This window comes from Cyclopterus lumpus, chromosome 17 (assembly GCF_009769545.1).
Source record: "Cyclopterus lumpus isolate fCycLum1 chromosome 17, fCycLum1.pri, whole genome shotgun sequence".
Lineage (NCBI taxonomy): Eukaryota > Metazoa > Chordata > Actinopteri > Perciformes > Cyclopteridae > Cyclopterus > Cyclopterus lumpus.
The window spans coordinates 18,843,646-18,857,039 of NC_046982.1; the positions used below are offsets into that span (position 1 = coordinate 18,843,646).

The following is a 13,394-nucleotide window of genomic DNA, read 5'->3' on the forward strand; positions in this document are numbered from 1 at the left end:
CCACCCCATTAGCGTTAAAGGAGCAGTATGCGGGATTCAGAGCATTAATAAAGCAGCTCTCCCTTGGTCGTAATCCAAGCTTTTTCCTCGTCGCGCGTTGCTTTTAGTGCACGTTAGCGCCCCGCGGGTTAGCTGACGCCGCCGTTGTCCGGTTAGCTGCAAGCTGTCGCCGACTTGAGGCGACGCATATGCTTCTAATCTCGTATAAAGCACCTTTTTCAAAGCCCCAAGATGTTGTTTATCAGTTTTTAGCAATGCAAGATGTCCGTCCCCCGTTGACATCCACTCAAAGTGGAAAGCGAGCTAGCAAGCTAAGCTAATTAGCGTCTGCTCTTAAAGGGGAAGTTGGTCAGATTGCTAACGTCGGCACTGATTCCCACTCGAATGTTACTTTTCGTATCCGCACACTGTGTTCGTTCTGGATTATGCAAAAGGAGGACCTCTTGCTGGCCGTCTCTCTTTCGTAGTTCCAGTTTGGATCTTTTTGGGGGGTTTCTCCTCTCTGTAAACCAACGTTCTCGTCACCTTTTTATCCGCGTAGTAAAAAATGTTGGATGTGCACAAATAAGACGGAGGGGAAACATGTTGCTGCTGAAAAATGAGTAAAAGTTATATTTTGAAACAAACGTGCACAAAGTGTATTTCAGTTGGCTTTAATGTCTGGTAGCAGAAGTGAAATTTGTCGTAGTTTTATTTTCTGTGGATTTTTCTTTTACTTCAGTTGCTCCCTGGTAGCGTTTTCGCTGTCTAGTTTATAATTCAAATTGTTCTGCTTTTGGGGAGAGAAAAAAAAAAAAAAAGCATTAATGTATGAAAAGACCTTACGGCGAGCGGGAGAATAAAACCATTAAAAAAAAAAATCTGTATTGTCAACCACACTGAATATAAAAAAAAAAAATCGTTTTAAGAAGATGACATCGCAGCTGAGTGTTCGTTTCTCGCCACTTCCAGAGAAACAGGAAGTCCGAGGTGTTCGCTTTACACGACATCCATTGTTTTTGTTTTGCCCCCTCAGGAGATCCGGAGTTGACTTTTCGACGTTGTTGAACAGAGCTTTTCTGTACCTTGGTTTGTTTCTCTTATTTTATTCCTGGATCGCAAGCCGTCGTGGCATCGTTTAGAAAAACCAACTTCTTAGACAAAGTGTCTGTTGTCTTTGAGTACGGTCTGAACCCTCTGCATGCCATAGTAAAGTGGTGGTAAGATCACGTTAGACGTCTCTTTCTTTTTGTTGCTCCTTTTTAGCCAGTTCGGTGTTTAAGGAGAACTGTCTCCTTTTGAAGAGAACAAAAAAAAAATCTTTTCACCCTGACGCAAATTGCACTTTAGTTTTTTTTTCCTTCTCTTCTAAAGGAAATAAAGAAACTGATGCTGAAATCCTGGTACAGTTCACTTAGATCCTAAAATAATCCTTGTGGCGATGCCTTTTTTAAATTATTCATTTAGCCGTTTGTATGGCTCAGTCAGGAAAACCTGAGTGGTACTCAATTTATTTACTAAAATTCATATTCTCCACAGGACCAGCACAATCCAAATAAACCAGATTTAAAAAAATAAATAAATAAATTGAATTGGCTACAACATGACGTGATTAAGGGAAAACAGTTTTACTGCCTTTTTATTTCAAGTGAAATATCTCAAATAATCACATTAAAGCAAACAAACTGGTTCAGTTATTGCTGAAACTGATATTTTCTTGTAAAGAGAAATTATACAAATGTTTAAGCCTTTTGCCACTTTTGGGCAGATGAGTGACCACAATCGTGACTCTAGTAACAGAAACTAACTAGTTTGATTTACTAGCTTTCTAATCTCTTGAAAAATATATAGAAAGAAACTTATAACACGCTTTTAATAAACAAATGACTGAGTTTAAGGTTACAAATCCCACCGTTAACTATAAACAGCCGCATCTCCACATGTTCTGCTCTTTAAAAAAAAAAAAAAGCAGATGAGGAATCGTCCCGTATTTTAAACCCACGTGAGGGTTGTTGAACATGTTTGTTGGTGATGAGCTGGAGGGTTCGGGCTGCTGCCAAGTTCTCATTTAGTCAATATAAGAAGTGTCAATACAAGACGTGGTCCAGAGCTCAGCTTCCTCTCTGTTCGGGTGTCCGGTTAAATCCAGTGTGCAGTACCGGGATCCGTCAGCAGGAGGGATGCTGCTGCTTGTGGATCCACCTTTTCTTCAGCTTCTCTGCTTTGGCCTTTTCCTGAAGGGCTGATCGGACAGAGGAGACGACTGATTAGAGAACGCCTGTAACGTCTAAATATAAACCCCAAAACCCACCAGCAGTCAAAAGGTCCTTGAACACGGGTCAAATACTTGGGTCATAAAAAAAAGAAGAGCCAAAACCAAGAGTAACATTGCTATTTATCAAGAACATTTGATTCTACACATCTCATACCAAATAAACCTTTTGATTTACCAGATACTGTACAAAACATTACATGCTGAGCCCCGCAGAGCAACTAGGAAACCATGATGGATGTTCAGTCCCATGACCACAATTCAGTGAAACATCGACTGGAAGTAGAAGTTGTAAAAATATAACACGTAAAGCCTTTTTTTTAGACTTACTGCACAAACTACATGTTTGAGTTCTCTCTTTCTAGTCTTATTCTGTTTCCACAGAAGCAGGACTTTTATATCGGAGAAAAATGACGCAGGAGCCCAAAAAAGAACTGATTAAAAACTGCTTTTGAGGTTATAAAGTTATATTCTGGCGACCCTTGTGGACCAACGCGGTAGTGTTTCCCAGCGCCATTGTGAGAAAACCTAATTTTACTACAGGAGGGGTCGGACCGTCCGCCGCTCTCAACCAGCAGCAACTTTAAAGCAAACTTCCTCCTGCTGAACTCACCCCAGTCCTTCTTGACAAAGCACACCGCTGCACTTTTGTTTTCCCCCGTCTTGTTCTGGATGGAGAGCAGCTCGTTACCTGAGAGGAGGAGGACATAACGTGGTAAATGCAACCGGCCCGAAAAAACAAGCAAACGGCACGACGGTCAAGACTGAAAAAGGCGGTCGATGTCGGCGTCGTGTTCCCAGGAGTCCCACGAGAAAGGAGACGCCTCAGTGGAACCAGACGGGCCGTCACTGTAGCAAAAACTCAAAATTGAGACAGATCATCGTCTTTACAGACTACTGGCACAGAGTGTAGCTTGCAAGGGGTAAACTTGTTATACATGTCCCAATGTAATATATGCCTCAACACTTTCACTGCATTCATCTTTTCATAGGATTAGTTTGACTAGATCCCTAGACTTCAGATCAATTTGGATTTATTCATTCAGATTGTTTGTTCAAAGTAGATCAGATTTTAGATCAGGCATTTTAGACAATTTATGTTTATATGATTTATCTGCTCTAAATGTTTTTTAACTGTGGGTATCAACAGTGAAACGTGGTAATAATAAATCAATAAATATACTCGTAAAAAAGAATTAACTGGACCGCGAAACACTTGATTGACACTTTAGAAGCCCAAACAGCTAAATTAGTGGGGTTCACTAAAAAGCATAGGACAATTATGTATTGGTTTAAACTGCAAACAATGTACGAACAAATAAAGTTGTTTTTTTTTTACTTCTGTATTATAATTTATATAAAAACAGCTGGTTTTCATACCTATACTAAAACTGGTTTCTCTCAACCACAAGAGCCATTTTAATAATTCCGTTGCTATGAAAACAATACCCCGTATATAACATAACGCTCCCCGTCTTACTCGTGGTCCTGCAGCTTCCCGGCCCGTACAGCCGGGACTGGAGGAAGTCCTCGGCCGCCTGCTGCTGCGAGGCCGCCGCCGCTCGCTCCTTCACCGTCGTCACGGTGTATTTCCCCTTCAGACTGAAACAACAGAATCCAGTCTGGAGTTTAAACTACTTTAAATGACCAGTTGGACGTTTAGGTTAGTTCTTACTGATCGATTCAATTTCATCGCTCGTAAAAACTAGCTTGGAAAAAGTGTGTTTACATACGTTCGGGACTGCGTCGGTTTCCCACTCTTCTTCCCCTTGTCTTCTTCAGCTGTTGAGGACAAATAAAAAACACATACGAGTTGGTCTGAAGCTCTATTGGGCCAGAGTTTCCTCTAAATGTATAAAATATGTGAGGGCACAAATGAGCTTCTTTACCTTCACCCTCAGTTTGTTTCTGCTTCCTGTTTAAAAAAAATAAAAGCACATTTGGAGTGAGTTTTTGTGAAGCAGAGATGGTGGAGAAAATGTTTTAAAGTGAAAGTGACATTACTTTGAAGGGGCAGAGTCGATTTCCTCCAACAAGTCAGCCGATAAGAGTTTTCTTTTCTGTGGGGACAAAGGGAGTTTTTTATTATTATACATAACTATTAAACAATCAAAATGATTAATTTGAGTGGAAGCAGTTCAATAGAAAGCTAACGTTTGAAAATGTTATGGCAATATTTTGGAAGGCAAAGGATGCAACATTCGTCTCATAATATGAATTATCTGCTTGATTAAAGCCAGAACATAATTTAAGATGAAAGTCATTATGTCGCCGAGTTAATTCACATTTGGCACTGAATAAGTATCCAGGTACAACTAAATATCTCCATAAATAATTATGTTAACACAAATTATGTAAGAATTAAAAGTTGAATGTGCAATATTTTAATTGTTTTAACCACCATCTGTTGTGAGATAATAACTGGATGTGTCCAATGTGTACCAGTGGTTTACTCCAACAGAAGATGTACATATTTTAAAAACAGGGTTTTCTTAATATCTGCCCAGGTATATTAATAAACCACCAATGTTTCTACAAACACACAGACCTTCTGTTCCTGGAACAACTGCTGCCTCTTCCTCCTCTTCTCTTTCAGGAGCTCCTTTTCCCTGCAAACATGGAAATGCAATCACATCAAAATGCTAATATTTACATACATCTGTGGTTTAGGCGTATCGTGATTACACGCATGCGCGTGTCTTAAACGTTTGGAAAGATACAATTCTGACTTGTTAGGAACCGCTCAGAGGTTAATATGCACACCGACGTGAAAAGTGCAACCAAATAAATCAGAATATGTGAGGAAGAATTCACGGTAAACGACCCAAGCCGGGTTATTTTAACCGGAGTTTGGTTCCCCGGCCTGCTGCTCGTGCGCTACCTTCTGGCTGCGAGCAGCGCCTCTTTCATGCTCCGTAACGCCTCCGCCTTCGAGTCTTCAAAGGTCATCTCGTCGGGCGCCTCGTCGTCGCTGGACGCCAGCATTAAGCTGAAACCCTCGGTCCTCGGGTCCATATCCGCCGTCTTCGTAGACGGAGCCGCGTTCCCACGTTGTCCCTTCGCCATGTTGCCCTGCGCGGAGAGGTGACGTCACACGGCGTGACGCTTAATGAATGCGACGAAGATGTGCGGCCCTTTCGAGGACAACACCGCTTTCGTAATAAGAGTATAAATGTTTTATTATTGCCTATTCCAAAAAAAAGGTGCATGTGAATATGTGTGCGTACTTTCTTTGTCCCTCGACAAAGAAAGGGTAAATACAAATTACAAGTAAAAGTACACATGTATTGGCATCACAATATACTTAAAGTACTTTAATTTCTCTTTTATGAATTAAATATGTATGCTTTCTGTAGTAAACATACTTGGGGTCTATTTACATTTTTAGATACTTTCATACGGTTTATTAAAGCTTTTATTTTGAAAACCACAACCGGAAACCCAATCCAAATTGTCGGCAGCAGGTGCAGTTTATCGGCAACAACAACAACAGCAACAACGGGATCAGCTAACGGGACGCTTACCAGAGAAGCAATGCACGCACTGTTGCTCGTGGTCCTGGCCTCTGCTGGGGCGCCTGTCCTCGGACTCCCCAGGCTGGATGCGTCCCCGGCGGCCGCGCCGTGCCTCGCCCCGCTGCAGTGGGAGGGCAGGTGGGTGATGTACGACCACAGCACCGGGAGGAACCGCCGAGCGTCCGTCTCCTACGACGCCCTGAAACAGAGGATCCGAGTCCTGCAGCAGAACAAGAAACACGCACCGTGTCAGAAGTAAGGGCGGCTTTAAGGAGACTAAAGGGTTTTATGTTCTGCCTACTGCACACAGTTATCTAATGTGTAAGTGTATGAAATGTTTATTATATATGTTATTATATTATATATAGTGTATATATATATATATATATATATATATATATATATATATATATGTATGTATATGTGTATATACATATATATATATGTATATATATATGTATGTATATGTGTATATACATATATATATATATATATATATATATATGTATGTATATGTGTATATACATATATATATATATATATATATATATATGTATATATACATATATAGGCTATGTATGTGAATATATATACATAGTAGAGAGAATGCAGTTTTAAGATACTTCCGCTTTGATTCCACTCAGCAGAACCTGTGGTCGCTGCCTGGCTTCATGTCCCCAAGTGGCCAAAGAATCAATATTAACGCCCCCCCCCTCCCCTCCTCCAGGTTCTATGAGTACATCTACTTGTACCAGAGCATGGTGATGTTCCAGATCGACCAAAAGACCAAGGACTGCTCAAAGATCGCTCTCACGGGGGCCTGGGATCCCTTCGACATCCCAGACAACTCCACCTTCGAGGACCAGTACTTCATCGGGGGCCCCGGGGACAACGTGGAGGTTCAGGAGTGGTCAGACAGGAAGCCGGCGCGCCAACGTGAGTCAGGTTTTTTTTTAACGTGTGTGGCTTGTCTGCCAAGTGTCTTTCCGGGAAATCTGTGGCTGCTTTTTCTGACAGAAGCATTTGTCGCACATGATGTGTTCAAGGACCGTTAAATAATTTTACACTAATGATACTGTAGGTCTTGGGCTTCAGAGGGCACCTCTAGGCCAGTGTTCCTACAGTTACTTTACAATAAAGTAAAGCATTCCAGCAGTCTTTCTTCTTCCAGGAAGGTCTCAGATTTAAAAAGCAGCTGTTTGGGGTAATAAAAATGTCCTTGTCTGCCCGTCTCCACCAGATGAGACCTGGGTGGGCGTTTACACGCTGAAGGACTGCTACCCGGTGCAGGAGACCTACGCCCAGAACAGCAGCGTCACGACCTCCACCCGCTTCTTCAACCTCCACCTGGGCATCAGCGACCCCGACGTCTTCATCCCGCCCCCCACCTGCCAGTCAGCTCGGCCCGAGAGGATGGCCGAGTCCGACTGCTGAGGCCTCGCCAGCCCTCAACTTTGAACCCGAGACACTAAGCAGCACCTCAAAATCACTCCCTTGTTCACTCATCCACTACTTCCTAAATAGCAGACACACAATAGTTCACTCGCTGTGAGATTTCAGGCACTTAATTATAATTATTTTTTGCGTCGCTGCTTATTAAAAGGTGTAACTTTTAGCATCTATGCAAGCCGTGACGCCGGGCGCCAAGTGGTCGGTCAGAGTGATTTCAGACACAGTCTTTTGTCTCGTGGTTCATATACTTGTTGGTTAATTTGCTGCTCCGCCCTCCAAGCTGCAACATGACAAGCTAGCTCATTGGGATCCTTCAACAATTAGCTTCATGCTAAACATGCGACTTTTAGTGTTGTTGGCACTCGTCATTGCAACCATTTAATATGTATACATGTTTAAGCTGCATGGCTAACGAGCAGCAAACCGTTGGGTTTCAGAGAAGCGTTGTGACTCTGTGCTGACGAGTGTTTTGCTAATTTTTTTGCTCACGACAGGCGGTTTGATATGAATTCCAAATAATCCATCAAACACGTGAAGTGCCTCATCGACATGAGTGGACAAGATAATAAATACAAATGAAAGGCGGGATGGTTTTGAGTTTCTTTCTGGATTCAGTCATGTTTTCTTAGACACGCAGTGATATTCTTCGAGGTTTAAAATGATAACTGAAGGACATTCAAACAATTGATTTAAACAGCCATGAGCTGTCTCACCTTAAAGTGACAGTGAGGAACTATTATCTGGTCTCAGTTTAGTCCTGAACCTCTATATGACCTCCATCAGTAAACGAGACCATACAGACTTAATTTATTATTAACTTAATTATTCACTTATTATTATCATTAAAAACGTTGATCAAACTGTATTTTAGGGAAGAAGAGATAATTCTGAAAACTGTGGAGCCGTCTCCAAACCATATACCTTCTAAAAGTTAAAGTAATCAGTGTTTCTAACAGAGAAATTATCCCTGTTGTAAACAATTGTCAAACACAGTCTCTCAAACTGCTCCTCTTCCTGAAATGGATCAAAGTATTACAACTATTCAATAAGGAATAGTCCTTTGATCCATTCCAGGAAGAGGAGCAGGACTATTCCTTATTAAATAGTACTTTTTGGTTAGGAAGGTTCCTAACGCAGTAAAATGACCCGGAAGTATATGAGTACATGTGCTTATGATCAGAATAAAATCTGCATAACAACAAAGAGTCTTATGAGACATTGTTAGTGGGAGCTCATCAGTTTGAAACTGAACAAAGTTTAGTAGCTTTGTACTTTCCACATTCCTTCTTTCATTTATATTCCAACTTCGTTAATAAAGTAATTGAACCGAATTGTTTATGTTGTTAATAAAGTAATACTTTGAACCGGGTTGTTCATGTCGTCTGCATGAAGCAACACTGCAATGCTGCGTTCGATTTGTGGAGGCCAATCAGCGTTGAGATGCTGCCCCCGTCATCACTGACATGACGTCATCACTGACGTCATGCCGTTGGTGAATCAAACTGGCTGCTGCTACTCTCGTAGCGCTGAAAGCGGAAGTTATCCGGACGTAGACTGAAAGCTGTGTGAGCCCACGGGTGAGGGAGTTTGATGTTCAGACATTTGTGGAATTTCCACAACAAGTATAAAGCAGAAATAGTCTTTATTTCTTCCATGTTGGATGGCGGAAATGTTAACTGTTTTTTACGGAGACAAGCCACGCCCCTTTGCAATATCTGAAGGAAACCGGGTTGAGTGGAAGGATATAGGTTAACGTTAGGTTTAAATTTTTTTTTTAAATTTTTTTTTTACATTTATTTTAATTTTGGAGGGAGAGATAACTCTGGTCCATACCCGAGTACAGTAAGTGGTGGTAATGCACCTTTTGTTGGATGCCATCCGCCATAAAACTCCAAAAAGAAGAAGAAGAAACCACGCCCCTTTTCGGCGCGAATGAAGCTAATTAATCACAAAATAGTCCGGCGAGTAAAACTCACGCGGCAACGCTTTACTCGCTTTTTGATGTGAACGCGGCTCCAGAACACGGACGAAGTATCTAAGATGCGCTTTTTTTTTGTAGTCCATTTCCTGAACATTGTAGTTTTACCGCTGCGGACTGACGTCACTAACATCTGCCGTCGCCTCATATCTAAGTTACGTAGTTTAGTGAAAGTGTCGACAAACACACGAGGCGAAAAACCGCGGTTGTCTTAAATTCTCGTTTCCGTGACGTTTTCCACGGAAACGTGTTTAGGAATAGATGTTAGGAGGTAAGTTTTGGACTATTCGACCGCAGCCAGTAGTTATTTTTGAGAGGTAAAATAGAGCAGAAAGGAGTTCAGCTGGACCAGGAGACCTTCTCTTGTTCCATCTGTCTGGATCTACTGAAGGATACGGTGACTATTCCCTGTGGACACAGCTACTGCATGAGCTGTATTAAAGCCCACTGGGATAAAGAGGACGAGAAGAAACTCCACAGCTGCCCTCAGTGTAGGCAGACCTTCACACCGAGGCCTGTCCTGGTGAAAAACACCATGTTAGCAGATTTAGTGGAGGAGCTGAAGAAGACTGGACTCCAAGCTGCTCCTGTTGATCACTGCTATGCTGGACCTGAAGATGTGGCCTGTGATGTCTGCACTGAGAGGAGACTGAAAGCCTTCAAGTCCTGTCTGGTGTGTCTGGCTTCTTACTGTGAGAAACACCTTCAGCGTCATTATGATGTACCTCCATTAAAGAAACACAAGCTGGTGGAGCCCTCCAACAAGCTCCAGGAGAACATCTGCTCTCTTCACGATGAGGTGATGAAGATTTTCTGCCGTACTGATCAGCAGTGTATCTGTTATCTCTGCTTAATGGATGAACACAAAGGCCACGACACAGTCTCAGCTGCAGCAGCAAAGACCGAGAGGCAGAGAGAGCTGGAGGGGAGTCGACTAAACATCCAGCAGAGAATCCAGGACAGAGAGAAAGATGTGAAGCTGCTCCATCAGGAGGTGGAGGCCATCAATCTCTCTGCTGATGAGACAGTGGAGCAGATCTTCACTGAGCTGATCCGTCTCATGGTGAGAAGAAGCTCTCGTGTGAAGCAGCAGGTCAGATCCCAGCAGAGAACTGAAGTGAGTCGAGTCAAAGAGCTTCAGGAGAAGCTGGAGCAGGAGATCACTGAGCTGAAGAGGAACGACGCTGAGCTGAAGAAGCTCTCACACACAGAGGATCTCAACCATATTCTACTCAACTACCCCTCACAGTCAACACTCAGTGAGTCTACAGACTCATCCAGCATCAACATCCGTACTCTGAGCTACTTTGAGGACGTGACAATTGTTGTTTCAGAAGTAAGAGATGAACTACTGGACGTCCTTAGAGAGAAATGGACAAACGTCTCACTGGCGGTGACTGAAGTGAATGTTTTACCGTCACTATCAGAGCCCAAGACCAGAGCTGGATTCTTAAAGTATTCACGGGAACTCACACTGGATCCAAACACAGCACACAGACAGCTGTCATTATCAGATGGGGACAGAAAAGCAACATTTATGAGTGAACATCAGTCTTATTCTAGTCACCCAGACAGATGTAATGGATGCTTCCAGGTCCTGAGTAGAGAGAGTCTGACTGGACGTTGTTACTGGGAGGTGGAGTGGAGAGGAGGAGGAGTTAAAGTGGCCGTTGCATACAAGGATATCAACAGAAAAGGGTACAGGAATGAATGTGGATTTGGATACAACAACAAATCTTGGGCATTAGATTGTGAAAATAATAGTTATAACTTCATGTACAACAAAGTCCAAACTCGCGTCTCTGGTCCTCAGTCCTCCAGAATAGGAGTGTACCTGGATCACAGATCAGGTATTCTGTCCTTCTACAGGGTCTCTAAAACCATGACTCTCCTCCACAGAGTCCAGACCACATTCACTCAGCCTCTCTATGCTGGACTTTGGCTTCTTTATTCCTTGGGAAACACTGCTGAGTTGTGTAAACTAAAATAGACAGAAGTCATTTGAGGGTTAAACTCTTGAACTCATTTAGTCTCCATGTTTGTGTCTCAGAGCTGATTGTTGAGGTGTTTCTTCACTGCACTGAGATCAGCTGTCAGTCAAACCTTCTGGGTGCTACTTTGACATCTTCTCATGAGTTGTTCAGTAAATGTTTGACTTCCTGTAGGTGGCGCTCCTTCCTGGTTCTGTTTAGTCATGGAGGCTCTCACTGCTCATGACGTTTGTTTACCTGAACTGACTTTTCTCTGCTTGAACATTTAAACTTTATCCAAGATTTTTGTTCTGTGTGCATTTGTAAATAAATCTTTAATAGCCTGTATTTGTCTTTAACATGGCTGAGTTTCCGGTCAAACTGATTGTGTGGATGAACTGTCCATGAAATCATTGATCAAGAGTCATTTAACAGACTTTACTGATGGGATGAGAGAACAAACTCAATGTTTACATTAGTATTATTTTTTCTCGTCTTCTTTCCAGCGTGTAATACAAAGCTGATGTATAAAATAAACTAATACAACTTTCCTCACTAAAACATCTTCATCGCAGAGTTTGATATCACTTGTTGCTTTTTACAACCAACAGTTTGTTTGTCTACTAATGATTCATCACACACACTTAAACACCTTTAAAATAATAATAATGGCTGCTTCAATGGTCATTTTTGGGTCTGTGGAGGATTTGAGGAGTCCTGACACACATACGACTACAGATATTGTGTAGTTTATTCTGATCAATTATTACAATGTTCAGAATTTAAGAAGTCGGATAAACTTTAACCCACAGCTTCGAACAGCACATTCTGAAATAATATGTACAACCTGAGAGCTGATGTGAATACTGTTTTTAAAGTGGAAGCTCTCCTCTACCATCTTTCCCATGTGGCCTGAATGCAGCATCAGTGTTTAAAGGGCGTGACTCCTGTGAACAAACTGACATAGTGTGAAATTACATAACTTTAAATGTCTCTTTGCTGATGATGTTTAAAGCTGCCGGAGGCTCAGTGAAGTCTTTACACGTCCTTCTGCAGTGAACATCACAGCAGGTCAACAGGTGAAACGTGAAAAACTGAAGCGCAACACAAGAGGGCGCCTTCATCCTGATAACCAGGATGGAGTGGAGGTCCAAGTCACTTTGTCTACACATAGTTGTATATAAATAAAGTACATTTTGATCAACCACATAAGATGTGATTTTATATTAAAACCTCATTGCACCGCATGAGACTAACATCCTACAATCTAGCTGGAAGTATTACAATTACACAGAAAAATATGGAAACGAATATTATCTTGTCAAAACTGAGAGCCAATCAGCTCTTAGATCGTGAGACAGACGGAAGGTTCCCATCATGCATTGGGTCTTGCAGTCGGTGGAGAGCGCCTGGCTCTAAAAACTGCGGGTGCCTCGATCCCGTGAGGTCATCGTTGACCACGTGTGCATGATGTCAGATCAAGTCTGGATCAAAACTACTTTCCACCGCATCACGTGACCAAGTCACCATAGGTCACATGTCAGCTCAGCTGCTCCCTGTTACTCTTCAGCCTCGGTACACATAGTGGACTGTAGACTCCCATTCTGACACTTGTCTGTTTGTTGGTCCTTTGCTTGTGCTTCCCTGATTACTGAGTCCAATACTTCACCTGTTGCAGCCTACTGGACAATATAAAAGAAATAAGAGACACGTATGAGTTACTGTGCAGTGTCATAGTCTGTAATACTCAATTCTTACTGCACATTGTAAATGGGAGATAACGGGAAGAGAAAAGCAACATGAATGAGTTTACAACAGAAAGATGTTCAGCACCCAGAAAGATTCACTTCATGTTTTCAGGTCCTGAGTGAAGAAAGTCTGACTGGACGTTGTTACTGGGAGCTGGAGAGGAGGAGGAGCTTATGTGGCATACAATAATATAAGTAGGAAAGGGAACGGGGATAAATGTGGATTTGGATGGAATTGCAAATCTTGGGCATTAAGATGTCACAAAAACAGTAATAACTTTTTTGAACAACAGTGTCCACACTCCCACTTCAGGTCATCAGTGCTCCAGAATAGGAGTGTACCTGGATCACAGATCAGGTATTCTGTCCTTCTACAGCGTCTCTGAAACAATGACTCTCCTCCACAGAGTCCAGACCACATTCACTCAGCCTCTCTATGCTGGACTTCGGCTTCTTTATTCGTCTAGAAACACATTTGAG

The 13,394-nt window shown here is 42.2% G+C and overlaps 3 protein-coding genes across 3 annotated transcripts; 2 read left to right on the top strand and 1 right to left on the bottom strand.

Moving 5' to 3' along the window:
- Window positions 1–1,583: 1,583 nt before the first annotated feature.
- Window positions 1,584–5,356, bottom strand: nol7 (nucleolar protein 7). The gene is made up of 8 exons (XM_034555845.1): window positions 5,133–5,356; window positions 4,800–4,860; window positions 4,256–4,311; window positions 4,141–4,166; window positions 3,985–4,033; window positions 3,732–3,853; window positions 2,865–2,942; window positions 1,584–2,221 (listed from the first exon to the last, which is right to left on the bottom strand). Exons 1-8 carry the CDS (start codon window positions 5,315–5,317, stop codon window positions 2,148–2,150), a joined length of 651 nt encoding a protein of 216 aa, XP_034411736.1. The 5' UTR covers window positions 5,318–5,356; the 3' UTR covers window positions 1,584–2,147.
- A 334-nt stretch (window positions 5,357–5,690) lies between these two features.
- On the top strand, window positions 5,691–7,804 carry epdr1 (ependymin related 1). Its single transcript, XM_034555846.1, has 3 exons — window positions 5,691–6,021; window positions 6,494–6,702; window positions 7,007–7,804. The coding sequence occupies exons 1-3, from the start codon at window positions 5,786–5,788 to the stop codon at window positions 7,198–7,200; spliced, it is 639 nt and encodes a 212-aa protein (XP_034411737.1). The 5' UTR covers window positions 5,691–5,785; the 3' UTR covers window positions 7,201–7,804.
- A 111-nt stretch (window positions 7,805–7,915) lies between these two features.
- Window positions 7,916–12,368, top strand: LOC117746597 (tripartite motif-containing protein 16-like). The gene has a single exon (XM_034555844.1). It carries the CDS (start codon window positions 9,624–9,626, stop codon window positions 11,184–11,186), a length of 1,563 nt encoding a protein of 520 aa, XP_034411735.1. The 5' UTR covers window positions 7,916–9,623; the 3' UTR covers window positions 11,187–12,368.
- Window positions 12,369–13,394: the final 1,026 nt, after the last annotated feature.

What these genes read in the sequence shown, in the direction of transcription:
- nol7 (XM_034555845.1), bottom strand. Translation starts at nt 5,317, where the DNA reads ATGGCGAAGGGACAACGTGGGAACGCGGCTCCGTCTACGAAGACGGCG. An exon ending in GCGCTGCTCGCAGCCAGAAG is followed by an intron (nt 4,861 to 5,132) that starts GTAGCGCACGAG and finishes CCATGTTTGCAG; the next exon opens with GGAAAAGGAGCTCCTGAAAG. An exon ending in ATCGACTCTGCCCCTTCAAA is followed by an intron (nt 4,167 to 4,255) that starts GTAATGTCACTT and finishes TTTTTTAAACAG; the next exon opens with GAAGCAGAAACAAACTGAGG.
- epdr1 (XM_034555846.1), top strand. Translation starts at nt 5,786, where the DNA reads ATGCACGCACTGTTGCTCGTGGTCCTGGCCTCTGCTGGGGCGCCTGTC. An exon ending in AAACACGCACCGTGTCAGAA is followed by an intron (nt 6,022 to 6,493) that starts GTAAGGGCGGCT and finishes CCCCTCCTCCAG; the next exon opens with GTTCTATGAGTACATCTACT. An exon ending in CAGGAAGCCGGCGCGCCAAC is followed by an intron (nt 6,703 to 7,006) that starts GTGAGTCAGGTT and finishes CGTCTCCACCAG; the next exon opens with ATGAGACCTGGGTGGGCGTT.
- LOC117746597 (XM_034555844.1), top strand. Translation starts at nt 9,624, where the DNA reads ATGAGCTGTATTAAAGCCCACTGGGATAAAGAGGACGAGAAGAAACTC.